The sequence below is a fragment of the Archocentrus centrarchus genome, chromosome 24, assembly GCF_007364275.1.
Source record: "Archocentrus centrarchus isolate MPI-CPG fArcCen1 chromosome 24, fArcCen1, whole genome shotgun sequence".
Taxonomy (NCBI): Eukaryota; Metazoa; Chordata; class Actinopteri; order Cichliformes; family Cichlidae; genus Archocentrus; species Archocentrus centrarchus.
In genome coordinates, this window is record NC_044369.1 from 18,630,819 (window position 1) to 18,658,791 (window position 27,973).

Sequence of the window (27,973 nt, forward strand, 5' to 3'; positions counted from 1 at the left end):
AAGCCCGCAGGGAACTATATAATAAGGCCTGGGACTGGTGACTACAATACCACACCATGCCCTCTAAACCTAATCATTTTCTAACAGCAACAAATCAACTCCTTATGACCACAAGCGCCATTCATTCAGTTGTTATGTATAGGATGCAAGCCGTCAATGAGGTGAGTGATTGCCCAGTGAGAACCAAATCCATTTTCAATGTCATTTAATCACGACCATAAATAAAGTGGATGGCCACAAAACCAAGGCACTGGGCTATATAGGATCTACCTAAAATTCAATCACTCAAGCAACACCCAAGAGAAAGAAAGCACAAGGCTGAAACCTTGTTATAAGTGGACAGGTACACCTACTCAGCTCACACCTAAGGTAAAATAAAACATTTCTTTTAACTACGTACTCACACACCCTCCGAGTCCAGTTCACAAGGAGGCAACCAGGTGAAGCAGGGTCCAAACCCTCTTAAAAACTTGACCTGGATCAACTGCGGTGTGACCACTGGGGAGTTGACCTCTCCACCGCTGTCTTAATCCCTAATCCCTCATTACAGAGTGCGCTATCGGGTCTTATCGGGGGTCCTCTACACAGACTAACAGAGATTAACACTGGCTCAACACACACTCTCTGGCACATCAAAGAGCGCCGGCTTAGTGGTAGCACAAGTGGTAATTACTGCTGTGCTTCGTTTCTTCACAGCAATGTAAAAAAAAAAAAAGTGGAGATGGAGGAAGGAGAGTGGTGGCGACTGAGAGAAGGAGGAGAGATGAGATGTTCGAAAGCAATTTTGCCCATCTGTTCTTCTCTTGAGGTTTTGAATGATGGCTTAATAATATCTTTCAAGAAAGACTTGGAAATCTAAAAAGAGGTGACAGGATATCTCTGTAACTTAATTTGGTTGAGAGAAGTTCTGACAAACCTCTTCTATTACTCCAAGATGGCTTATTAAATGACGTGCAATAATATAAAAGGTGTCAGAGTATATTGTTAGCCATGCTATACGGGATATAGTATATTCCAAAGATATTACTGATCCTCTAAGGATTTTTTTCTTGAGCAGGTAGATATTATTTTAAGTAAAATGTCTTGTTAGCTATTGGATATCTTGAATTATTATTTCACTTTTTGTACAGATATGCTTTAGATTTAAAGGTGATGTAAATTTTGTGTCATGTACAACACATATGCAAGACTACAGACACTCCAGTGGGTCTCTGCTACCCTCCCTTAAATATGGCAGGTAAATGTGGATGTACAGCAACTCATTTTCAGTTAACTATTTATACCTCTTTTTAGTAGCAGTGCACTTTATTTTCAAATTGGTTTAAGAGATAGAAGATCATGTAGTTTATTATAGTTTGGGAGGAGCTATAAAATTTATCATTATGAAAAAAGTTTTACATTGAAGAAAAGTTTGTTTTTTTTTGTATATGCTGTCAGTTATAACTCTTAGAAAGAAAAATGGAATTGCAAAAACAGATCTGCAGGTCAAAAAATAATTAATTAATTGATTAAAAAAAAAAAAAAAAATCAGTCAAGAAAATTGCAATCAGTATATCTCTACAAAGGATCGATAATATCTTTAAGTATGCTAAAGTCCCATCTAGCATGACTAAAAATTTTATTAAAAACAAACATACACGTACAGAGATAAACATGGACTCCACAGTTATGGTAGCAGGTTTAAAAAGCTGCACCGAGGCATGCTAATCATTAATCTCAGCACTGCACCATGCTAACTGTACTGCATGCATCTTTTTAATGCATCCTATATTACACAATTCTACACTGGTCACTGATTAAAAGTTTAAAAACTCTGAAAATTCTTGAAGCAATACCATTATGCTAGAGCGGTATTCTGAAAATAACCACCAATATGGCTTAGACATGGCTGAATGTTTGATTCAGGTCCACATCTCTCGCTTCTAAATTGCTAATCCTACAGCCGAATTCCACTGAGATACAGCATAAACACTGTGTGCTGTAGTACCCTGTTATACATACAAATGGACTACCTGGCTATACACTAGAAGGGCAGCGGAGTGCATGGGTCTATATGCGTTTTTTTTTTTCTTTAATAAACTAGCCTTATAATAAACAGCTGCTAAAATTATTTTTAAAAAACTGTTAAATGTGATCACATACGCTGTCTAATTTAAAAAGACTAAATGCTTCGAGATCTATGTCTACATGTATTTTCAAGCATACACGTCTAGATGCCACAATAGCAGCATAAACAAACAGCCTTCCACACAGACACCAGCACAGTCCAAAGCTGGAGCAAATGAGAAAATTAGACTTCTGACTGAGGTCTGACTCTGACCTGATAAGAACATAAACACCTTGCAGCAGACACCACTCTCTTCACACAATTTCCTCCCATCTCTCTCTCTCTCACACACACACACAGACACATACACACACAGATACAACTGCAGTATTGTCTATCTTGTTGTATGAGTAAAGTGAGAGTAGTGGTTATAATGGCCCTTGGCAGACACTACATTTCAGGATAACTGAATGCATTCTTGCAAATGCAACACATTGCCAACAAGAGACAGCTAGTAATAATGAGAGGTTGGAGAAGTATATTAATATCCATCATTTCACTGGGTCTTTAGAAAAAGAAAATGTGGGCGCTGAGAGAGAAACATCTTTTAATTTTTAAACAGTGCTGGCTCTCAAAGTGGAGTCTGGGGACACCCAGGGGTTAGCGACCCACAGCCAAGGGGTCCACAAAATAACTTGTCGTAAATCTAAGTAATACGCTGCATAATTAAAAAGCACATATCTACAGTTTTCAACCATTTGTGCCAAAGAAAAACAAGCATACTGTATTCCTTACTAACTCCCATTGTCTGGAATGTTGTAACACATCACATCAATCTGTTATTACTTTAAGGGAGCGAGAGTCTGGTGCTGTATAGCTTGGCTTATTAACCTGCTACCTAGCTAGCAAGTCCATCCATCATCCAGTCATCTTCTGCAGCTTATCCATTGCAGAAGCATCAGTCTAAGCAAAGCAGCCCAGACCTCCTTCTCCCGGCCCACCTCCTCCAGCTGTTCTGGAGGGATGACGAGGAATTCTTAGGCCAGCTGAGAGATTTAATGTCTCCAGCATGTCCTGGGTCTGCCCCTGGGTCTCCTTCCAGGTCTCTTCCTGGAAAGACATAACTGAAACACCTTACATAGGAGGTGTCAGGAGGCTTCCTTATCAAATTTCTGGAGCACCTCAACTGAATCCTTTTGATGTGGAGGAGTAGTGGCTCTACTCAGTCCCCTCCTTGACCAAGCTCCTCACCCTCTCTCTGAGGTTGAGCCAAGAGACCTTTTGAAGGAAGTTCCTTTCTGCTGCTTGTATCTCATTTTATTGGTCATGAATCAGAGCTTGTGGCCAAAGGTGACGCTAGGACCAGATTGATTACTAAATTAATGGCTTCGCTTTCACACTCAGCTTTCTCTTCACCACAACAGACCCGTACAGTATCTCCTCCTCCACTCTTCCCTCACTTGAGAAGAAGACCCCAACTCCTCCACTTGGGACAGAACTCCTGACTCAAAGTGAGCACTGCACCCTTTTCTGGCTGAGAACCATGGTCTCATACTTTGAGCTGCTAATTCTTACCCCAATTGCTTTATACTCTGCTGCAAAATGTCCCAGTACAATGGCTTAATGAAGACAATAGAATCACATCATCTGCAAAAAGAAGAAATGAGATCCTGACCTCTACCCTCCATTCCTTGGCGGCACCTTTGATATAAAAGGTCCATAAAATCCATGAAAATTACATACAGAATTGCTGACAAAGGGAAGCCCTGGTGGAATTCAACACCCACTGGTAATGAGTCTTAAATTTTCACTGGCAATATGAACCAAGCTTTCACTATGGTTGTACAGGGACAGGAAAGCTCTGAACAACAGGCCAGAAATCCCATACTCCTGAAGCTCCGCCACGGGACCCCCCAGGAATGTGGTCGAATGCCTTCTCTGAATCCACAAAACAAATGTAGACTGGCTTAGCAAACTCCCACATACCTTTAAATATCCTCAAGAGGATAAAGTGCTGCTGCGGAGTTACGCGACCAGGACGAAAACAGCTTTGTTTTGGCAAGTACAGAGATGCATTCATGTCCATCTGCACTGTCAAGTGATGCTAAGCCAAGGGAGTCCTTGAGAGTTTTTTTTTTTTTTTTTTGTTAGGTGTCCCTAGCCCCAAAAGTTTAGGAACCAGTGTTATATGTGATAGCAAAAGGCAATTTAATTCCTGGATAAGAACCTTTAAATAAGATCAATAACAATGATAAAGAAAGTCATTTTTCCCTCTTTCAGAATGATGACATTTCATTTCATTGCATTAACTCAAGATAGGAAAAAAATCTTTGTTGATTATGGCTTTAAAGCGTACGCACACAAACACACACACAAATCACACAAACAGATAAAAGAAATGTATGGATGGACGGATGGACGGACAAAAACAACCTCAAAACCTGGTGGGATTAAAGATTTACTCTGAGTCACACTCACTAGTTAAATACAGTGCTTATCTACACACAAGAATGTCACCCGCACAAAGTGTGCACATACACAGAAACACTGTGAAGCAGCTGTGATCGATACTGAGCCATTTCTGTAATGGTGGTGTAGTTAAAAAGAAATTAAGAGAATTATTATCTGTCTCAGGCCTCGGCCGCAGGCCTCAAGGCAACATGGTTAGATCCATTAGTGGGGGCACCCAAATGTGTGCACGCACACACACACACACACACACACACACACACACACACACACTCACTCACACTTTAACACATTCTGGGGACACATGTGAAAGCTGCCTGGCAGACATACTGAATCAAAGACAGATAAGGGAGAAAAATAGGAATATTTAAATAAGTTTATTCACCGAGGATTTAATGTAATGGTTTTTTTTTTTAATGTTTGTACGTTATCGATTTTATTTTACTACCTCTTCTATCCTCTTTCTTATCTTCCATCTTTTCTTTAGCTACAGTGGAGTACAGGTCTCCAATAAAGCACAACAGTTTCATTACACCATGAGCTATATGTGACCAAATGGGCAAAGGGACAAAAAAAAAAACACCCCCCCAAAAAAACAGAACAACAAACTGAACGGCAACTATTACAAGGGCTTAACATTACAACACTTGTGCTCATCCTCATTTAAAAGCCTTCAGGAGGCTCGCTACTTAATGTAAGAACAAAGAGAAACAACCTGATCCGGCCACTGAAGATTGAAATGTGTGCCTGCTCGCCAAAACACAGAATGGATATGAATTTCAATGTGCATCAATCATTCTAGTACATCCTTTTTGTGGTTGGTCACTTCAGTAGATATGTGTAATTCAGCTTAAGAGTGTTTCATGATACATGGACGAGTGAATTTGTGTTATGAGAGGTGATTAGTGATCACTAAAGGGTTTTTCATTAGTCTTTCCCTGGGCACTTGACAACAAAAGCATAAATTACCTCCAGCAGATTACCCACTAATCTCCACCAGTGCTTTTTTCTCTGTTTCACTTTCTCTTTTTTCCTCAAACTCATTAACATCCCTGCCTTTATGATTCCTTCTCTGGTGTGTAACCCAGTCAAACATAGTCTTAAATTTGGTAGCACTCCAACCCCCCCCCCCCACCCCCAATCACACACACACGCACGCACAGTTTCCTGATCTACACCTAAATCCTTAAATTACAATTTCTCCTTTTTCTCAACAATTTGCAGTACAGTTAATATTTCAGTTGATAGCAGGAATAATAATGACTTAATTTAATCTTTAGAAACAGTAGGCAACAACCTGCCAACAAGGAGCCTTGCACAGGTCGGCTTCAGGTTCCTCTCTAGAGGAATGTATCCACCCACCCAACAAATGCTTCTAGGAACAAAGCTGGTGTTTTAGCTCCTTTTCTTAAAAGCTTAGTGGGAAAATAAGCTTAAAAACTCCCAACGGTTCAGTCAAAAAAAACAGAACCACACTGTAAAATAAAAGATAGTAATTAGTTTTAGTAACTTGCTCAAAGATGCTAAAACAAGGCACATGCTTGCCAGCCAAGCTTGAGTCTAAAAATCAGCTAAACTGGTGGTTTAGCTGGAGGTTTAAATGAATCCTCTCTTACATTCTGTTTATTCAGAAAGCTCCCAGCATTTCTGGTTTGCCCTGACAATTATGTGTCCATCTGCTGTTTGATTAAACAAGCGACAGTTCTGATCGGCTGTGTACCTGCTGAAGTCAACTTTGGCCAGCAGCTCTCGTCTCTTCCTGTTCTCCCTCTCCCTCTTCATCTCCTGCTCCTGCTCTTCTGAAAGGATGTCTTCGTAAGGCAGGTCATCAAGGTCGACGTCGCCTGGCATGATGAACCTGGGAGATGGCAAAGAAATTGCACAAAGAAGAAACATGGATAAAGGAAATGAGACAAGCAGAGTAAGTCTGTGGTTAGCGAAGAAGCTTTTATACCTGCCCCTATCTTCCCCTTTTCCTATGGCTATCAGGGCCTCGAGGTCGGTTCCCTTCAGGCCGTACTGCAGCAGCTCTTTAGCTGCATCAACATTCTCTGGGACACGCTCCACGCACTCATGCAGCACCCATGAACGCTTGCGGATCTTGCTCTAGGTGGGAGGAAACAGAAGATGGAGTGAGTTCAGAAGAAATGATGGGATAAAATATGATACAGAATTATTAGGCGAAGGTGAAAAAATTTGATACAAATTGGCAAAGATGATGCCTGAAATAGAGTGAGGGGAGTTGTGCTGTACTTAAGTGTGCTCCTTTCCATCTCATCCAGACAAATACACAGTTTTTTTTTCCTTGCCCGCCATATATACACACTGTGATTATCATCAGAAATTCTGATACAATCCTTCATCTCTCCTCCTCATTTCCTCACATGCATGTGTCTCCTTTGATTGATCTCTTACCAGATAATCTTGTATTGAGGCTATGCTGACGGTACTCTTCCTCCACTGTCTCTGGTAGACAAGGTCAGAGTCCAAATTGTATGCTTGGGCAAGAGACAGGGCTTCACCATACTCCTCATTGTCAATCTATGAGATAACCAAAAACGCACACAATAAACATTATGAGGTCTTTAATTATGCATATTTCCTTCAGACAGTGGAACAGACAGCACTAAAACAAATCCATATCGTCAGGAAAGACAAGAGTTGCAACAATGATTTATACAGGATGTTCATGAGTGTTTCTGAAATAAAAGGAAATTATGAGAAGCTTGCCCTGGAATTGGCCGAGCAGCACCTCTGAGGAGGATCTATGTGTTTCTAATGTAAAATTGGAATAAAAGGATCCAAAACCACAGCACAATCACTTCATTTCATTTTCTGTTATATCCATCATCCCAAGGGTATTAAACTGATCCATGCAGTGTGTTCCTAAATCGACTTAATTGAACAGAAAACATTAAATCACTTCAAAGTACAAATTTATACAAAAATATCAATGCAAAAAAATAAATAAATAAAAAATAAGAGCATTGTCCACAGCCCTATTTTCCATTACACTGAAGGACAAGGAAGCCAAGGTTTTGAATAAATCTATTCATAAACCGTGGCCCTTTTGAAACCCTGATTATGCGCACAGAATACCCAAAGACAGCATTGGAACAGCTGGAACATGCAGATTTCAATCACAGTAGCAATACGCAAAGTGACACAGCCTGAATTGGGTCTGCTAAAGAGGGAGATGGAAAATGGCTGAAGGGAATGAAATATTTGGAGATATCTGAAAAATCAAAATCAAGTGGCCCAAGTTAGACACCACAAAGTAGAAATTAGGAGCCATTTAAAGTGACACAAAGCATCAGTACCATCGTTCTAAAATAAAAAGGCTACGCCACCCGCAGCTGTCCATAGGTACAGCAGATGCTTTAATAGAGCCTGACATATAATTTTTAAGACTGATCCTGATATTTGGTGATTTTTAAATATTTGGTGACATTTCGATATATCACCTATTTTTTAATTTCAGACACAAAACACATAAACAACCCCTAACATTTGTTATGTGTAGTTATTTATTTGCACTCTCCCTGACGCTACTCACATCAATTAGTTGTTGTGTTTGTGGCATTGCAAACACAGGTGTTGATTACAGGGAAGCAGCAGAGTGCCCTCTGGTGGACAAACTTTGCAACGCCACTCATTACACAATTGAAGGGTGTTTCATCTTTTGTACTTTTTTTTTTTTTTTTTTTTTTTTTAACTTTCCTTATTAATTGTAATTTATCAGCCTATATAAATGCCAATACCGATAGGTTGTCATAGCTGATATCAGCCGATAATATTGACCCACCAATAAATTGGTCAGGCTCTACTTAAAACAGATGCTAGCATCGGCATGCCTACAATGACTATACTAACTGATACCGTTATTTAGTTTTTAAATCATGATTACCATCGTATTAGTTGACCATGTTAGCATGCAAATATTTACTACTTAGGATGCAGAAGCTATGACGAAATGTAAACAAAATGTTTTGACTATGACGAAATTGATCCAAAGTAGCGGACAAGTCGGTGTTTCATGCTAACAATGTCGAAGCCATTATTGGGCTGCACACACACTCATAGAGCTAGAGTCGCATTGGTAACAACTATTTTTTGGGGAACATTTCTGTGCCCACATTAATGCATTTTAACACCACAACCACTTATAATGTAATGATCTTATGATTTTTTTTTAATCAGCTATTAAAAACATTAGACTTTTTCAGTTTTGTTTATGAAAATGAAACTTGGACCCCACACCACCACCCCCAAAAAAGGGGGGAAAAAAAACAAAACAAAAAAAACTCTGGCTTGTTGCAATTTGCAAAGTAAAACAAAAAAACAATAGTTCCTATGCCACCCCTATGTAAATTATGCTGTCAGCCTAGATACCCTGATAAGTGGTGAGTATGGCAAATGAATTTCACACTACAAATTTTAGTTTTGTCACTGAACATTTTAGCATGCTGATGTCAGCATTTAACTAAAGCCACTCAGCCTAATAAGGCCATTAGCATGACTGTAGACTCTTAGACTTGCTACTACACATTCCTCTTTATTGTTGATGTTGTCATTATTAATAATATTTTATTGGCCTGGAGTCAATGTCAGCACATTATGATAATAAAAGCCTTTTTGTCATATCAATGTATCACAAAATGTTTTAGTCCAATATCAAAATGATACTTTTTGTGCATGCCCACTCAATCTGTGCTAAAGTGTATATGTGCAAGAACACTATCTGACAGACACACTGAATCTCCATCTCTTTCTCTGTGTAGGAGTACAAAGCAACACATTATCCAGACCGTGGTTCCTGGAGGGCAATAAGAACCCCACACAGTTAAACCTCACGTAGGAGGGCATCAAAAAATGTTTCCTTCTCTCTCTGGACTCAGCTAATAAAACTGTTAGCAGCCATGCCAGTATGCTACTCATACAATCAGGGTTACGCCAACAAATGGATCATCAAACTCTTAGACACATGAACAGGCTGACGTGAGGAAATAACCTGGAAACACTTGTTCTAGTCTATTCACAGTCAATTGGAGTACAGACCTTGGCTGAGATGAATCTCTGGGGAGAGATTAGGTCATTCTGGCTTCTGTGATTGAGTGAAAAAGAGTGTGTGTGTGTGTGTGTGTGTGTGTGTGTGTGTGTGTGTGTGTGTGTGTGTGTGTGTGTGTGTGTGTGTGTGTCTAGCTACTGAAATATCAAACTTAACTAAGCGTGTATAAGAGAAGCAAAAACTTGGAATTGAAGCACATCCTAAAAAACATATCCAACTCAGTGCTACACAAACAATACACATGTCCCTCCCTCTTCACTTATATACCTACATGAGGTACAAATTAAAACAAAAATAAATAAAAATCAAACAGGAGAGCAGAAGCAGCAGCTGGGGAAGCGCCGCTGGTACCAAGTGTTACAAAGAGATAATAATGATGTATTACTTTGTAACTCTCCACTGTTAGGATTGATGGTGATGACTAATGGCATCTAATGATGATGACAATGATGAAGAAGGCAGCGGATGATGGGTCATAAAAATGACTGATGAACCACGCTCAAACTTGCGCCCGTTGAGAGCCGATACCACTCTCACTGGGCTTCATGATAGAGCATGTTGTTGTCTTTGCTGCAATTTGTAGCAACTAGCACCAACAGCCATATTTCTAATGCAGCAATTAGCATTTCAGAGAATCCCCTGAAAGAAAAATAGCCTTAAAGCAGACTGAACATCTTGCTTGGTTTTCATTTCTCTTCAACGGGACTTTGGAGCTGATCCAACAAAACAATAGCACTTCACTGAGCTGGCACAGGATTTATTTAGTCAGAAACCAATTTTGCAGATCAGCCCGTTACAATTCAGTCAATGGCCAAATGGATTCATATGACGTCCCTCACACACTGCTAAATTAAGTGGCAAAAAGAAATGGAGAGTTTCATGGTAAATGTCGTAGCCAGCATTGAAATAAAATGATTAACTGGCACAGCGCTGAGGCACATGTGACTCAGTATCAGTTTTAACATGATAAAGGTCTTACATAAAGGACTATATAATTAGAAACTGAATATCTTTGACATGTTAAGTAGGTAATATTAATTTATTTTTCATTATGAATTTATAAGACTGTGTGAGGGAGAGAACTGCACATCAGCACTGGAATTGTTGTTTAGATTGCTGAGGCTTCAAATCCAAACATGAAGGTATCCCAGCATGAGCACTGACAACAGCTTTTCACAACCTAAACACGTAAGCATTTTGTTGTGTGTGCCGCAATGAATAAGTAAACGGTAAGAGAAATGTGACTCTGTACTTTCACCTGAACTGTGCAACCTCACTCTGAAAATTCTTACTGTGTTCAACACAACTGCAACAGGATATGTCACATTTTGCCTTATGTGCCCACACACATCACCAGTTACAAAAAAACCAAAACACAAACACAGTGATATGACTGAGTAACTAAGCATCTCAACGAGTAACCAACTAAATATCTATTCATGATATCAAATCACGATTGCAATGCTAATGCCCCGATTCTCAGCAAGTACAATTTTGTTTTTTTATTGTCAGCATTTAACTAAAGCCACTCAGCCTAATAGAGCCATTAGCACGACTGCAGACTCTGTGGCAGCCGTATGGACATCCAACATGCAGCAATTCAAAATGAAACTAATGCAGCATATTCAGCATGATATACAAAAATACACAGCAAAAAAAAAAACAAACAAACAAACAAACAAAAAAAAAAAATTCTACTTCAAGACATTTATTATGATGTTTCGAAATCCATCCCTGGATATAACTTTGTCTAAGTTTATCTATTTCTGTAAAATATGCCTTGTCCACGGTACACAGTAAGAAAATGTAGTCCACAGACCTGTCAAAACCAAGGCACAGTGGAAAGCAACAGTTTAGAGAGGCGTAGGTGGCAACTACCTCTAGCTGAGACAGAGAAGGGTACATAGGTAAGCTGTGTGTATATGTATGACAGACATATATGATCTCTCTCATATATATATATATATATATATAGGGGTGGGACTCAATTAAAAAATTAATCAAATTAATTAGAAGCTTTGTCATTAATCGAAATTAATCGCATTTTAATCACATTTCAATATTTAACATGAGAAATATTAATTTAAGTTTGGTTGATGAATAAATCAATATACATAAGCTTAAACTTCAAAATTTTGTTCATTTTCCCACCAGTCTACTACACAGACCAATGAAGGGCGGAAGTGCTCCTGTGATAAGCAAACTCCTGAAATTAAAGTTAAGCATCATAACTGGATAGTTTTATTCAACATTAATGTCTCACTTAATTAGTTGGATATAGTATTCCTTTATGTTGAAATGTGTTATGCTTGTTTTAACAGCTTATTTTCAATAAAAGAATTAAAATTACCACAAAAAGGAGCAAAAGTTCGTTCTCCGTTTAACCAGCTGCTTTTACACAGCTGTGCTTCACACTCACGGTTGCTAGGCGACATGAGCTACGCAGAGGTGAGGGCAGGCGACGCTGATATGAAGGCTAGCCGCTCACTTCCGGCCTTTGCGGTCTTCGTGGGTTGCGAAGGACGTGGGCCGGGTCCTTCGAATGATGCGGCCCCTGAATTTGGACATTGTGCGTCGATATAATCTGTATGCCTGGAATTCATGCACTGAGGAACGTTCTACGGTGCAAAGTGCGATTAAAATGCGCTAAAAATTTTAATTCGTTATTTTCCCCGTAATTAATTAATTGAAATTAACGTGTTAAAGTCCCAGCCCTAATATCTATAGAATATAAGATATATATATATATAGAAAGATATTATCTATATATCTGTATCTATTATAGATAGATAGATCTCATGATCCAACATTTTCACAATTCGAAGTGTTCAAATATAAAACCTAACCACAGACATTCAGGCTTCAGAGGAAGTCCTTGAAATTCAAGAGACAAACCCCACATAAGTTATCTGCTACCCACTTATTAAATTTAATTCTCACCCTGCTGGCTTAATAGCAGTGTATCCTCACTGTGGGGCACAATGTGAGCTTTTACCTGTACAATAAAATTATTCCCTTTAGAATGACACCCACAGGTTTATTGCTTCCAAAGAGTTAGGTTTATTATGAGAAGGTGCAGTTATTTACCCGCTGCGTTAGCCTCCTACCTTCCTCTGGTACAGTTCTTCTGGTGTGGTTGACCTCAGGCTGACCAGACGGTAGTTCTTAATAACTGTGCGAGGGCGCTTGCGTGGTGGAGCGAACCGTTCCATCTCTGTCACATAATACAGGCCCTGCTTGATGTAGCCAAAGTAGCGGGCTTTGGCTGAGGACTCTTCATCTGAATCAGATTCTCCACCATCATCTCCCTCCTCATCCTCGCTGGCTCCCCCACCGAGACTGCTCTCCAGGCGCCCACGCTTCTGGGCTAGCTTCACCTCGCACTGGTAAACACGAGGCAAACACAGAGACAACAAAAATGAAGATGAGGGTGGAAGTACAAGACTTTGAATGACACTGCCAATACATGGCTTAAAAGTGATCATAAAGCCACAGTTGTCTTTTTATATAAAATACATCTGTTTCATTGGCCCAGATCATAAGATGAGGGCTATGAAACAGAAGATGATGCATTTCCAATGACTGAGCCTCAGATTTACAGTCTTTGCCCAGAATGACTTTCTGATGCTGCATATGGACACGTCTGTGCCAGCATTCAATGATGGATGAAAAATGGAAGCACCCAGTACAGTTTACATCTAGCTGTGCTTAAGTTGCTACGGACACTTAATTTAACACTCGTGCTAGCTCAGCAGGCTGTCTGAACACAAAACAGCAGCAAGGTCAAGCTGCTCAATAAAAAATCTAAATCCTAGCTGTCCAAAATCCTCTCTTTCAGTTGTCTTTACCTGATCTCTAGGTCTGTGACTGCCTCAGTGGGGAGCCTATTTTAAAACTGCACACTGTAGTAGCGGCCCGCTGGATTTTTACTCATAAAAATGTCAAGTGTTTAGCACCTGTATAACAGCTGTGCGTGGCAATCATCATAAAATAGAAATGGTGAAAATGTTCCACATCTGTGAAGACATACGCACAATACAAGCCCCAGCTTTATGAGGAAAAAGCCCATGTTCAAAGCATTATCAATACACACACTGCTGTAAGATACAACTACAGATGCCCATCCCCCCCAGGTCCGCACTGAGAGAGGGTGATGAAACCTTTCCTAAGAGTTACCAGCTAAAGAAATTGCTCTCTTTTATTGTGCTCCACGCAATCAGATTTTTTTTTTTTTTAAATCAAAAAGCACAGGACTTAAAGAAAAGAGCAGGGTAATGTGATATCAGGGTCTTTGTGTGGGAATGAAGACACGTGAGCCACACAGACTCGTACATTTTTCTTACCCAGAGACTGCATGTCGGGATAGGCTTCAGGCTTGTGCCACGCTGAACTCAATAAGCAATGTAGAAAACCGATAAAAGAGATGAAGAACTGTCCTCTATTTTCCAATCCCCCTTTTAAAGCCCTGAAGTCCAAAATCTATCATCTAACTACCATGAAAGGATGCTTTCATGAGCCCTACACTATCCTACAAACTGTCTGTTTGCCTAACCACATATGAACGGCCCCATCTTTACATGTTTTTCTTTCATTTTTTTCTACCTCCAGGCTGAGGAAGCCCCCATCATGTGCAGCAGTGACTCGAGGTGAGGGCTCAAACCATTCACAAGATTTCCCCAGAAGGTTGCGCAACGTCCTGACAGAAGAGACGGTGACAGAGCCAGAGCAGCGGGCCAAAATCAGCACGTTGTCACTCCACCAGCTCACATCCACCAGCGGATAGAACTGCTCCTTATCTGCGAAAGGTAGACATAAGGGCACTCTTAAAGATGTGAGTGTCTGCCAGGGGAAGCCGACCTACACAGAACAGAAATGATGGTTCCCCTACATGTAATAAAAGTTTGCCTGAACATGTGTGGTGCAGCTTATCATAACGTTTTTGAATTGCTCTCCTCCTCTAAGATATATATTTACACATGTGGACATGTGACATCACTTGTCATGCTTGAGATGAAGTATCACACAGATTATTGCTTACAGAAGCTGTCACAGCTGTCATCACTACTGGCCCAAAACTGTCAAAGCTGCACAAACAAAATTCACACACACACACGGACAACTACACAAGCACCGAAATACACACATACACAGCCACGGGCGGCCTTCGCTATCCTTGGCATACACTGGTTGTATGCTTAATAACTGTATAATTCAGTGAATAAGACACGTCAAAGATCATTAAATTGTATCCAGGGTGGACTGCTATGTCAGCAGCCAACTAGGCTCTCTTTCGCCCTTCGGGGCAAACTACCTTTTATTTTCTTCCGTCTCTCCAGCGATGTCTTCCACTCTGGGTTGATCTCCTCAAATCCTGGCTGTGGGGTGGACCGAAGGTGGAAGAAGGGAGGAAAAGAAGAAGAGAGCGATGGGAGAAAAAATTAATCGGCTAACCCTGTTTACACTTTTAACACACACACACACACACACACACACACACACACACACACACACACACACACACAGAAGCTGTGCCAGCAACAAAGCAGAACATACATACACGCCACATAAATCCACAAAGCATTCTGCAAACATAAGTTCTCCATGCCACCATGTCACTTACACACATACACACACACAATCTTTCTCACCACACACACACACACGCGCACACACACACACTCACACCTTGGCCAGAAAGCGATTACATTAATACAGTCAGCCAAGCATCTAAAATACAAAATATTCCCACGACATACAATTGAAGTGCACACAGGTTTACTCTGCTTAAGCAAATTCACGAATGCTTTCACAAACACACAAACTCACACACAAGTAAGTCAGACGGGTACCTGGTGGTCCTGGCTCCATGTGGCCCTCTGTTTAAGAGAAGGGATGTCCCAGAGAGACAGACGACCAGAGAAGTGGATGACAGCCAACAGGGTGCCGTCAGGGCTCAGGCTCATGCGAAACACGCCATCCTGAACGATGCCGACACACACAACATGTTAAAGAGAATATTCTCCAGCTTCCACAGTTTAAGCTTTTAATTTTCAATCAGCCAGAGGGACAGAGGAGGGCTGCACTACCTTTTCATCTCCTTGCCTGGAAAAGAACCTAAAGCTGGGAATCCTGAAGAAACCTCTTTTCTGATTCTAACACAAACAGAATATGTAACGTGTTAGAAACTGCATGAATATTTTCTTGCGTAAATACGTGTGTACATGTGCGAATCCTTACCATGTTGACATCATCCTCATAGCTAGTGACCTGCTTGTAGTATGGTGAGCCAGAAAGAGCCCTCCAGGCTGTGATGCCAAAGCAGGAGGCCTTCGATGCACTGTCATCGCCTGATTCACAGCCGCCTACAAGCAGTAATCTAAAAACAGAAGCACACCCATTTGTGATACCAACTTTGCGACTGTTCCCTAAAGGTTCAATCTGAACTGCATACCAAGGACATAAAGTTAAAGCTGTCACTGTGAGGTCATCCTTCAGCCGGGGTTAAAGCCAAGGTATCAGTGAAAATTCACACAATAAAAGTGCCATTTAGCAAAGTGGGACTATCAGTTTTATTTATCAGATAAAAGTCTGAATGGAATTAGTGGGTCAGTAGTTGAGGCAAGCAACACCACAGTGATAGTGGCTCTCTCTTTGCAGTGAGAAGGGCCAGATACAATACTGGTCAGGAACTCGAAGATAGGTGTGAATGGAGGACCACTGTTAAGCTCAACAGTGCCCCCTGGTGCACAGAAATGGCCTATGTTAATGGAGCTGAGAGCTTACAGATTAGTTTGCAAACTGACATATAGAGCAGTGTCTATGATAACCCCAATATGAGGTGTTCATTTCTGTATTCTGTGATCTTCTTGTATTGTGAAAACAGATTCAGCAAGACACTTGAGCCTCTGATGCACATCCTCATATTGCTCACACAAGTCTATGCCTACATTACAAAATATATTATGCACTGTTTTCGTAATTATGTTCAGCTTTTGAAAGATTTTTCTTTTACCCTGTTTATCACCTTTTCTCTTTCTTCACTTCCTTATCTATCCTATTCTCTCTGATGTTCACCCAGTTCCCACAGAGGAATTATTAAAGTTTTATCACATCTATCAATTGGCAAAACACTAGACAGTAGTTGCCAAAATCCATTAAGCTGCCAAACTAAATCTGGTTTGTGCAGAATGGGGACCATTGTGAAAACAGTAAGGTCACGGTATGAGCCAGACGTAATTAACTAAAACCTTTGAAACCTTTGCAGTGAAAAAGGCCAAGGGCATTATGGGCTGCCAGAGAGAATTCCTGTAGGTATTACATTAAAAGCAATTGGTTCATTTATTCCTGAGTAACCTCTTGGACCTAATCCATAGTGTAACACCTTCTGCCTGTGCAGATTATACATTATATTGCCTAAAGTATTCACTCACCCATCCAAATCATTTAATGCAGATGTTCCAACCACTTCCGTGGCCACAATATAAAACCAAGCACCTAGACATGCAGACTGCCTCTACAAACATTTTTGAAAGAATGGGTCGCTCTCAGGAGCCACCTGTGCAACAAGTCCACTCATGAAATTTCCTCGCTACTAAATCTTTCACAATCAACTGTCTGTGGTATTATAGCAAACTGATGGTCGATGACACCAACTCAGCCACAAAGTAGTAGCCCATGTAAAATCCTAGAGTGGGGTCAGTGGATGCTGAGGCACATAGTGCGCTGAGGTGGCCAACGTTCTGCAGAGTCAATCGCTGCAGACCTCCAAACTTCAGTGCAAGAGTTTCATGGAATGGGTTTCCATGGCTGAGCAGCTGCAACCAAGTCTTACACCACCAAGCACAATGCAAAGGGTTGTATGCAGTGGTGTAAAGCACACCACCACAGTGAAGACATGCTCTCTGGAGTGATGAATCACGCTTCTCCATTTGGCAATCCGAGAGACGAGTCTGGATTTGGTTGTTGCCAGGAGAACAGTACTTGTCTGAAAGCATTGTGTAGTCAAACAAGTACTGTTGCGTAAAGGTTCGTGGAACAGGGGATTACAGTAATGGTAAATGGACTGGTTCTTATATGGTGCTTTTCTACTCTACTTTGAGCACTCAAAGCACTTTATATAACATGTCTCATTCATCCATTCACACACATTCATACAAACACTTCTTTCCACAGCTACGTGCTTTCTATTTAACATTCACACACATTCATACTCTGACAACTGCGTGCAAACTGCGTGCAGCCAGGGATCGAACCACCAACCTTCCGATTAGCAGGTGAGGGGCAGTTTTTCAGCAGTTGGGCTCAGCCCCTTAGTTCCACTGAAAGGAACTCAATGTTTCAGCATACCAAGACCTTTTGGACAATTTCATGCACCCAACTTTGTGGGAACAGTTTGGAGATGGCCCCTTACTTTTCCAACACGACTGCGCACCAGTGCACAAAGCAAGGTCCATAAAAACATGGATGAGTGAGTTTGGTGTGGAAGAACTTGACTGGCCTGTCAACTTGGCCTGCAGCCCCACAAAACACCTTTGGGATGCATTAGCATAGAGACTGCAAACCGGGCTCTCTCATCCAACATCAGTATCTGACCTCACAAATGCGCTTCTGGAAGAATGGTCAAAAATTCCCATAAACACACTCCTAAAGCTTGTGGAAAGCCTTCCCAGAAGAGTTGAAGTTGTTACATCTGCAAAGGGTGGGTCAACATCATATTAAACTCTATGGATTAAGAATGGGATGTTACTCAATTTCATATACATATGAAGGAAGACTAGCGAACACTTTTGGCAAGTGAGTGTATGTGTGTGTCTGTATAACAATCTTTTATTTGCTGGACTTCCCAAGTGATCTTTTTATGGTAAATTCATTTTATACAATTACCATAACCTGTCTGCAAAGCAACATTTTGTACAGTAAAATAAAGGTTTGTTTAATGCAGTAAACACATCTAGTTCCAGCACAGTGATCAATATAATACATATTTAGGAGCATATTGACGATGGCCCTAGATATCAAATGATGAAAGCACTTGAAATCACCCTGCATCGCATGGTCTGCAGTGGGTTTCAACATAAAAATTGATTCAAGGGATTTATAAGGATGTCCGCAGATGTCTGAATATAAAGCTATGAGAAACACTCTTGATGAAACACGGTTCTAATAGAAGTAGGCTTGAATGGCAGAAACCACAAAAGAAATAAAATGTCTAAGGGTGTCAAGTAAAGGCAATGGGCATTAATTAGGGTGCCTATGATAGATTAAAAGCGCAAAAAAAAAAAAATGTTTCTTTTCAAAATACTCATTATTTTTGACTTTGTTCAACAGGCAGTCCAGACTGACGGGGTGTTGGTAACATTTAACATACCGGTGGCCAGGGTGGTAAATAGCTGAGGTGATCCCATGGGAGTAGTGGGAAGAAAAACTGAACGTGTGGTTCTCCTGAAAGTTCTGATTGGTTCCCATGCTGAAACAGAGAGGGTGAGACAGAGAGAGACAGAGATGATATTAAAATAGCAAGTTGCCTATAATTGAACTCTGTCACATAAACAATCAAAACACCAATGTTCATGTGGAAAGTGTTAATGATGCAACAAAGCTGTTTTGAGGAAGATGACAGAGCAATTTCTCTCCCAGCTGCAATTAAAATGAGACATGGCAAAATATATAATCTAATTTAAGTGGGCAATCTAAATTAGATTGGTGCTAGAGGGGATGACATGTAATTTGTGTGTGGATATCTCGCTGGGGAAATGTTTCCTCTTAGTGTACATTGTATGGAGAGAAAAAGAAGAAAGGTAGGGAGGGAAGGAGAACAAGAGAAATAGCTAAGTGATATGCAAGATTCTGGGAGTTTAGCTTCTTCTAGATGTTAAGATGTTTATACCACAGTAAAGCATACATACATACACACAAAAGAACAATTTACATAAACTTAAACCAAACAAAAGCCTATACCTATATCTTAAAATGTAACAATTTAGTGCTTTAAGTGACTTGCTTTGCCTTTTTGTCCCCATAAGGAAGACACATCCCCATTTCATGATGAAGAAAACAAATTAGGTCCCCGCAACACAAGTAGTGCGTGAACCCACACACACACACACACACACACACACACACACACACACACACACACACACACGTTGGCACAGTGCAACAGGATGAGTGAGGTGACTTACTGTCAAACCTCAGCTATAAGTCTGAAATTCTAATTTAAACTATTTAAGCAACAATACTGGAATGCAGTCATATGAAGAGGAAGAGTGAGTATAAGCTTAAAAACACTTTCAGAGGAGATCTGGTTCAAAGTCTCCCATATCTTAATTACCCCCCAAGACCCCCACACCCACATAGAGTTTGGATGCTTCAAAAGCATCCAACACTATTTATCAGTCTGTAATAGAAAAATGAAACAGCTTTTCTCTCTCTTATTAGCAACCACTGCTATGCACGCTCAACGCCGTCTTATCGAGATTCAACACACAGTAAAACTTTCACCCTGTCTTGGAGAGCGAGCGCAATAACAAAGAAGATGGCAAAAAAAAAAATAATAACGCTACAGTGATAATGCTAAAGGGAAGCCGTGCACAGTTCTTAGGAAAACACACACATGAAACTGAATGGTATTAATCAAGTATTTAAAATGCCCATTTGGCAAGAAAGGAAATTGATATTCAAATGTTCACTGTTCAAGTGTGGTAAAGCATGCAGTATTAAGCCACACCACAAAAAAGTGGCAAACAAAAGTAATGCTAAATGTTAGCATGTATAGTACACATGTATTTACATCATAAGGCAACAAAGCAGAAAAGGTCTCTTTGTCCAAGTGAGCTGTGAGCTTGAAAAGTTTTGTGAAATTAGACAGCAATAAACAATAAGCAGATGCCTGAAACTGGAAATGCACCAACATCTCTAAATGAGGGGTGTTGCTAACTGACAATTATCTGTTTGTTATGACGGATCTTAATTGCAACAATTTGTAATTAGCATTCTGCACACCATATGGTTCTAAAGTGTAAAGCGTGCCGGTGCAGTGAAGAAAAGGGCCATTTATACAGGTTTATTATGTTCTGACTGTTCAATAACAGAGTCTCTTACTGACATATTGCGCATATGGTTAATGAGCATTATCATCACTCTGAAACTGTGACTCAGCCTAATGCAAAACTGCTGCAACACACACACACACACACACACACACACACACACACACACACACACACACACACACACAGACAGACAGGACAGAAGGGAAAATGCAGAGGAAAAAAAAACTGTCACCAGGATTCTGAGTTTAAGTAAAGCCCTAAGTCTACTTAAGTCTACTACATACTCCACATTACACAATGAGTAATATTCCATTATTGGAACAAAATACATTGTTGTGATTTACTGGCCAGTGATACATGAAATGCAGACAGTGAGAGGAATTAAAATGTCAGTGGAAGATATGGAAACGAGCACATATGAAATTATAATAACATTTAAGTGGTGAGAGCAGCTGAACTGTGAGGTGAAGCGTTAGAATTCAAAGACCATTTAATGGGTCTTTTGCTTTCGTAAAAGATGAAAGTAGCTGAAATCTAAATAATCTGTAATCACTGAAACTGTGACCCAACCTAATGGGGGGGAAAAAAAAAAAAAGTACTGTCCTATAAACCTTTGAAAATACAGTACATGCCCTATTATGCATTCCTGGGGTAATTCTGTACCCCAAGTCCCAATTTTTTAAAATAATATTATTGAAGTAAATGTTATCGAGCAATCCTTTTAGGAGTTTGTTCCTTGGTCCTTACTGGCCCTTTTTTATGCATTGCCCTCATTAATCAATAGCCACTTATTAACTTATTCATCTCAATTGCGAAATTTACAGTTTTATGGACCTGGGGTAATTCTGTACCCCAGGGTTTCCATCATTGCCAAAAGGTGTCTCTTTTTGATGCAGCACTGCTACCTTGTGGTATCTCTATATAGGTAGGATATATAGATATATATATATAGATATATAGACATAGGTATATAGAAAGGACTAGAATACTTGAATCAAATCAGATCTGGGAGAGTAAGTAGGGGTAAAACATACAAAAGGTGTCAGCATATCTGGCATGGCTAGAAATACAGGACATTGACCTTGGACTTGGGGAAGTTATTGTACAGTGAACACAGAAAAAAGTGATTTGTCGTAATAAAAAATATTTCGAAAAGGTTTCATATCAGACAAATTTAGATGGAATTAGCTAGTCTTTCTATACATATATCTGGATATTTTTGTTCCCAAGTCTTATCAGCTACCTGGTACTGTGTAACTTCATTTTAGGTATGTTCATCCAGAATGAGGTTGCTAATGATAAATGTTTTGCAGAATATTCCAATTCAGTTGTTTAAATGCATGCAGTGTTTGTTTGGTGGTTAAATGCAAGCAGTGTTTCTTTGGTGGTTAAATGCATGCAGTGTTCATTTATTGGTTGAAATAAAGTTCATTTTATGGTTATATCTATGCTTTCTTTGATTAAATCCATGGGGTACAGATTAACCCCAGGTCACTAAAAACGTAAGCAAAAAAGTGCACACATATAAGGGTTAAATCAAAGTATAACAGTGTAGGTGTGTGTGTGTGTGTGTGTAAGCGGCCAAGGCAAAAATGTTCCATTCAAAAGGTTCGAGCATAACATCCAGAATTCGTTTATTAATGATACCCCAGGCTGTTAAGTGAACTGCTTAAAAACCTGGTCAATCTCATGAGTTTCAGGAGAATATTTTTGTCTCTCACCTGACTAGATAGCTTTTGAGGCTGCCACCATATGTGATAACAAGAAGCTCAGCTGACCACTGAGCACTAGCTGTATACTCCAGGAAAATCAGGCCTGCCACTGCACAACTGAAATCCCCGGGAAAACTCGGCACCTGGATTAAGAAAGCAAGATACCAAAGAAGAATCATTAGCATGGTGATGGAAACTGTAGAGAGAAAAAAGTCAAAAGACATGAAAATGTGTCAAATTCTTATACTTGTTATTATTGGTTTGTGCCCTTACTAATTTTATTTCCCAAACAACCAAAGATCAATCACGCGAGAAGCATTTGTTAAAGAAAATAATACAGAGAAAAGATTAAGAAAGCAAGTAATGAAACAGGGAATGAAAAATAACAGAAGCAGAAGAGAGACAGAAGCTAAGAGTGCTGGGACAAAGGGAAGAAACTGTCTTTTTTTTTTTTTTCTCCATACACATGCACACTCTTTCTGTCAAATTGACTTTTTTTATCATCTCCTCCAGAAATAGCAGCAAGTCACCACTGTGTGAACTTAACAGTGACAAACAAGGGGAACAGTACAGCAGAGCGGGGGGGTACTGATGCAAGTTTGCAAGTACAAAGCAGAGATGCACTAAAGGAATGAGGATCACAGACTTTGAAAGATGAGTGCGTGGCTGGGGAGAAGGACGAGTGTCTCTGACAGGGCGGATGGAGAAATTGAAAGGAATGATGGACAGAAACAGAAGGATGATAATATGTAGCACACAGAGGGCATTAAAGTGATGGAGGAATGGCACATGGATTTGAAAGCACAGGGAGAGATGCTGAAAGACAGACATACACGGATGAGAGAAATGTGAGAGAAGAGAAATACAGAAGGTTCTGGGAGAGACGGAGAGAAGCAAGCATGAAAAATTAAAGAGAGAAGGTGATGAAGATGAGGGGGGGGGGAGGAATGGGACACAATGGAGAAGAAGAAACAGACAATGAATTAGAAAGCAGACGTGACAGACAAAGAGAGCACAGAGTGTGTCTGATGAGGAGACGTTTTTTTTCTTCAGAAGTGACAGCTCAAAATGCCCAGTAAATGTGTGCTGCACGAAACAGCCCAGCCTCTCTCTGGAGGTAAGATAACGGCCTGAATCCTCCTGAAGCCAAACAGCCAGAAATGCCATCAAATCTCCTGTAGCGTTCTATCATTTTGTCACAAGAAGAAACTAAAATTTTCCAAACTCAAAACTGATGCATTCATTCATATATCACACCACAAGCGCATTCACTGAATATAAGATATAACGTCTTGTAACTGAATCCCCTGTGAAAATACATGGAACTATGGAGATTAGAGGTGGGAATAATAACTCTGAATATGATATTTTTGGGGTTGTGCTGATGGATCGTGAGCTCAGTGAGCAATATTAATCAGATGGAGATATGGCGATCAAACAACTTTCAAGAAGGTGCTGGTTTTCCCTTATTACTTGTTTTTTGACTGCACACAAACATAGTTTGGAACAGGGAAATGATCATTCTCAAAGAGGCATCGTTACCGGCGGAATGACGAAGAGCTCGCTGCCCATGAGGTCGAAAAGGCGCACGGTGCCAGTGCTGTCGGCATAGGCCAGCAGGGTGCAGTCGTAGCTCCATGCCACCCTTCTCCACTGTGGATTTGGGTCCTTCGGCACTGTAACAGGCGATAAAACAGAACACGAAACAGAAATGAAGAATGGTAAGACATTCAAGGAAGCAAGGATTACAAATTAAGTCAGATGAAAGAACTCTACAAATAATCCCGTGTGATCCGACATGTGTTGATGATGAATATGGATGAGAGGAGTAGGATAAGGCTAATGGGATACATCAATGCAACGTGTGTAAGGTCCAATCTTAACCATCTAAGAAAGTTAGGCAAATGTAATGCATCGATAATTGTCTATGAACAACATGCGCTCACACTTTCACACGTGCTCACTTATTGTGAAATGGGGAGAAAGGCAGAGGCTGAGAGAAAGGTGGGGAGGAGAACGGCGGTCATAAATTGAGTTTTTATTGAAGTATAGACTACGTTTTAGCAATCTGCTGGCTCAGCTGTGCTGTGAGCGTAACCATATCGCTGTGATGAAGCACATGCGTGCCTGCTGGCATTTTCTCAAGGCTTTTCTGTCATCCGTCCCTCTGATAGAAGAGCCTGGGCAGTCTGACAGGCCTCTGATCCTGAGCTGGGTTTGAATACCTGATTATCACATTAAACAGTACGGGGGAAATGGGCAAAGACTTGGACAAACACGAGCACACACTCAGCAGAATAATCATTCAAGCATTGAAATAGATGAAACTTTTAGCACAGGCTTAGATTTTTGCAGTTGGAGAACAGTGTGAAACATAATATGATACCACGGGTGCTCTGTCTAAGCAATAAATTTCTAAAAAGGAAGTTATGTTTTTGTTGATATCACATAACAGCGCTATTGGCATTTTCCTGTACTGAATTTCTTGGCTGCGGAGTGCTGCTGCAACCCCTGGTGGGCAATACCGCAAACTAATGGAGGCGTTGGATATTGTATGACTAGAATTTTAAATGAAGAACAAAGGGAAGAAGTGGGAGGCAAGACCGACAAAGAGAAAGCGAGGGAAAATGAGAGAAAGAGGGGCACTAGGGGGGGGCAATGAATCCGACACACTGAGAGACACAATAGCTCCCCAGATTTGAAGGCCTAAGTATCAGAGCATTCCTTAGGAAGGAAGTGTGCGATTTAACACACCTTTGAGACTCTCTGCTTAGGAGCAGACAAGAACATGTAGCCATTATGAAAACCATAAGTACCAAGTGTCTCTCTCTTCTCTTCTTGTTTTTTGACTCTCTTTTTTTTTCCCCCCTTTTGCTTCATATTTCAATCTTTTTTTCATTTCGCTTTCACACCACCTCCCTTGCCATCTCCTCTCCCATTATGAATTGTATACAGTATGTTGTTCTGCAGCTGAGAGGGCTCCATTTCCACATAGATGGCTTTTTTGGGGAGCTGGAAAATTGGATGCTACTGTCTTTTTTTCTCCCCCTTTTCTCTTCATGATGGCAGATGCTGAAGTTGAGGAGAATTACACCCAATGGCCCAACAGAAGCCTTCCATCTAAGGCCTTGCAGATGCATTTATCAGAACTCAGCAGTTATGAATTATGTACAGAGGTGAGAGACGATTCCACTGTAACAGAACCAGACAAGGATGAGGAAGAGAGGGTGGGGGCTGGAGTGCCAGAGAGTGATACACAGGTGTGGATGCATTGAACATGAACACACAAACGCCTGCACAAGAAAAAAAAAAAAAAAAAAAAAAAAAAAAAAAAAGGACATGCCACACACACACTTATCCATTAAAAGCAAATGCCATTAAAGGCAGGATCACAGTGAAATCCATTAGGACAAATCTCTGCGAAATGAAATGAAGTGAAAGAAAAATGAAAAAATAGAGCGATGAAATGGAATAAAAAGAGTAGGGAGGCTGGGGTTTACACAGGCCCAGGGCTACTGTTATCCACACTTTGAACCATTAGAACAACAGCCCACAATGACAACTAGCCAGAGCAGAACCAAATATAGAAATAATACAGACTTAGAAGGAGTGGCAGAGATGACAAAAAGAAAAGTAAAACAAATGTATTGATAAAGTTTAATTCTGTGACTTTGGGCTTTTTTTTTTTTTTTTTTTTTTTTGACTGTGTGCGAAAAAAAGCATATGCAGAAAACTGGAATTCAAGAAGGACAGATGATGATGGTGATTTGTTTTCTGTTTTTTTTTTAACAAAGCTAAAAGGTACATACACTCACTGGCCATTTTGTTAGGTACATCTGTTCAGCTGCATGTTAACAAAAATATCTAAATCAACCAACATGGCAGCAATTCAGTGCATTTAAGCACTTAAACATGGTCAGGACAACATGTTGAAGTTCAAACCAAACATCTGGTGGTCTAGTTTGAACTTCGTGGTTGTTGGTGTCAGACATGCTGGTCTATTTCAGAAATGGCTACATACATTTTCCCACATAACTGTCTCTAGGGTTTACAGAGAATGGCCTGAAAAAGACAAAGATATGGAGGTGAGACCACTCGTTGCCTCGTTGATGTCAGAGGTGAATGGCCAGACTGCTTCAAGCTTATAGGAAGGCAACAGTAACTCAAATAACCACTCATTATAAGCAAACTATGTTCAACCTTGAAGCAGATGGTTTACAGCAGCAGAAGACGACACAGAGTGCCACTGCTGTCAGCTAAGAACAGGAAACTGAAGCTACAGTTTGCATGAGCTCATCAAAATTGGACAATAGAAGACTGGAAAAACACTGCCTGGTCAAATGAGTTTCTGGTAATGATGTGGGGGGGGCACACTCCAACCAGGCACCAGCAAGCTGTATCTAACAAAATGAAAGGTGAATGTGTATACATGTGATAAATACCTTCCCTATTTATAATGTTTATAAATATTTCCAACATAACAGATGGCAAAGGGATTCCAGTGGCAGCACTTGTTGCATTTGAATTCATGCCATCAATATGAATCTATTGTTCAAAGTCTGCAGACATTCTTAGAAGCCATCATAACCATCTCGTTATACTGCCTGATATTCTAACAGAACTGCCTGGATTTACCCCCAACTGACAGTTTCTCCTCCGTGAATCGCCACCTTATCGTGGTGGAGGGGTTTGTGTGTCCCAGTGATCCCAGGAGCTATGTTGTCTGGGGGCTTGTCCCCCTGGTAGGGTCTCCCATGGCAAACTGGTCCTGGGTGAGGGTCCAGACAAAGAGCGGTTCAGAAGACCCTTATGAGTGAAAAAACAAGGGAACAGTTTACCCTGCCCGGGATAGGGTTACCGGGGCCCCACCCTGGAGCCAGGCCTGGGGAGGGAGCTCGAGGGAGAGCGTCTGGTGGCCAGGCATTAGCCCGTGGTGCTTGGCCGGGCGCAGCCCGAAGAGGTTACATGGGCCCGCCCTCCTGCAGGCCCACCACCCGCAGGAGGTGTCGTAGGGGTCGGGTGCAGTGTGTGTCGGGCGGTGGCCGAGGGCGGAGGCCCTGGCGGACCGATCCCCGGCTATCGAAACTGGCTATTGGGACATGGAATGTCACCTCTCTGGTGGGGAAGGAGCCTGAGCTAGTGCATGAGGTTGAGAGATACCAGCTAGATTGGTTGGGTTGGTTAGTTGGGCTCACCTCAACGCATGGCCTGGGCTCTGGAACCAGTCTCCTGGAGAAGGGCTGGACTCTGTTCCAGTCTGGAGTTGCCCTCGGTGAGAGGCGGCGAGCTGGGGTGGGTATTCTTGTATCCCCCCAGCTTGCTGCCTGTACGTCGGAGTTTTCACTGGCGGACGAGAGGGTAGTTTCCCTGCGCCTTCGGGCTGGGGAACGGGTCCTGACTGTTGTTTGCGCTTATGCGCCGAATGACAGTTCAGGGTACCCACCCTTTTTGGAGTTGCTGGGTGGGGTGCTGGAGAGTGCTCCATCTGGTGACTCCATAGTCTTGCTGGGAGACTTTAACGCTCACGTGGGCAATGACAGTGAGACCTGGAGGGGCGTGATTGGGAGGAACGGCCTGCCCGATCTGAACCCGAATGGTGTTTTGTTATTGGACTTCTGTGCAAACC

The 27,973-nt window shown here is 41.0% G+C and overlaps 1 protein-coding gene across 1 annotated transcript in view; it reads right to left on the reverse strand.

The window, feature by feature from the left end:
* The window catches only part of nbas (NBAS subunit of NRZ tethering complex), a 213,334-nt gene that overhangs the window by 168,781 nt on the left and 16,580 nt on the right, over positions 1–27,973 (reverse strand). Inside the window, exons 7-18 of the mRNA XM_030720998.1 lie at positions 23,890–24,023; positions 22,357–22,490; positions 18,952–19,050; positions 15,822–15,960; positions 15,671–15,736; positions 15,434–15,562; positions 14,896–14,959; positions 14,187–14,380; positions 12,692–12,967; positions 6,932–7,057; positions 6,471–6,622; positions 6,237–6,374 (exon numbers count right to left, since the gene is read on the reverse strand). Of these exons, the coding sequence (XP_030576858.1) occupies positions 6,237–6,374; positions 6,471–6,622; positions 6,932–7,057; positions 12,692–12,967; positions 14,187–14,380; positions 14,896–14,959; positions 15,434–15,562; positions 15,671–15,736; positions 15,822–15,960; positions 18,952–19,050; positions 22,357–22,490; positions 23,890–24,023 (1,651 nt within the window). The remainder of the gene's footprint in view (positions 1–6,236; positions 6,375–6,470; positions 6,623–6,931; positions 7,058–12,691; positions 12,968–14,186; positions 14,381–14,895; positions 14,960–15,433; positions 15,563–15,670; positions 15,737–15,821; positions 15,961–18,951; positions 19,051–22,356; positions 22,491–23,889; positions 24,024–27,973) is intronic.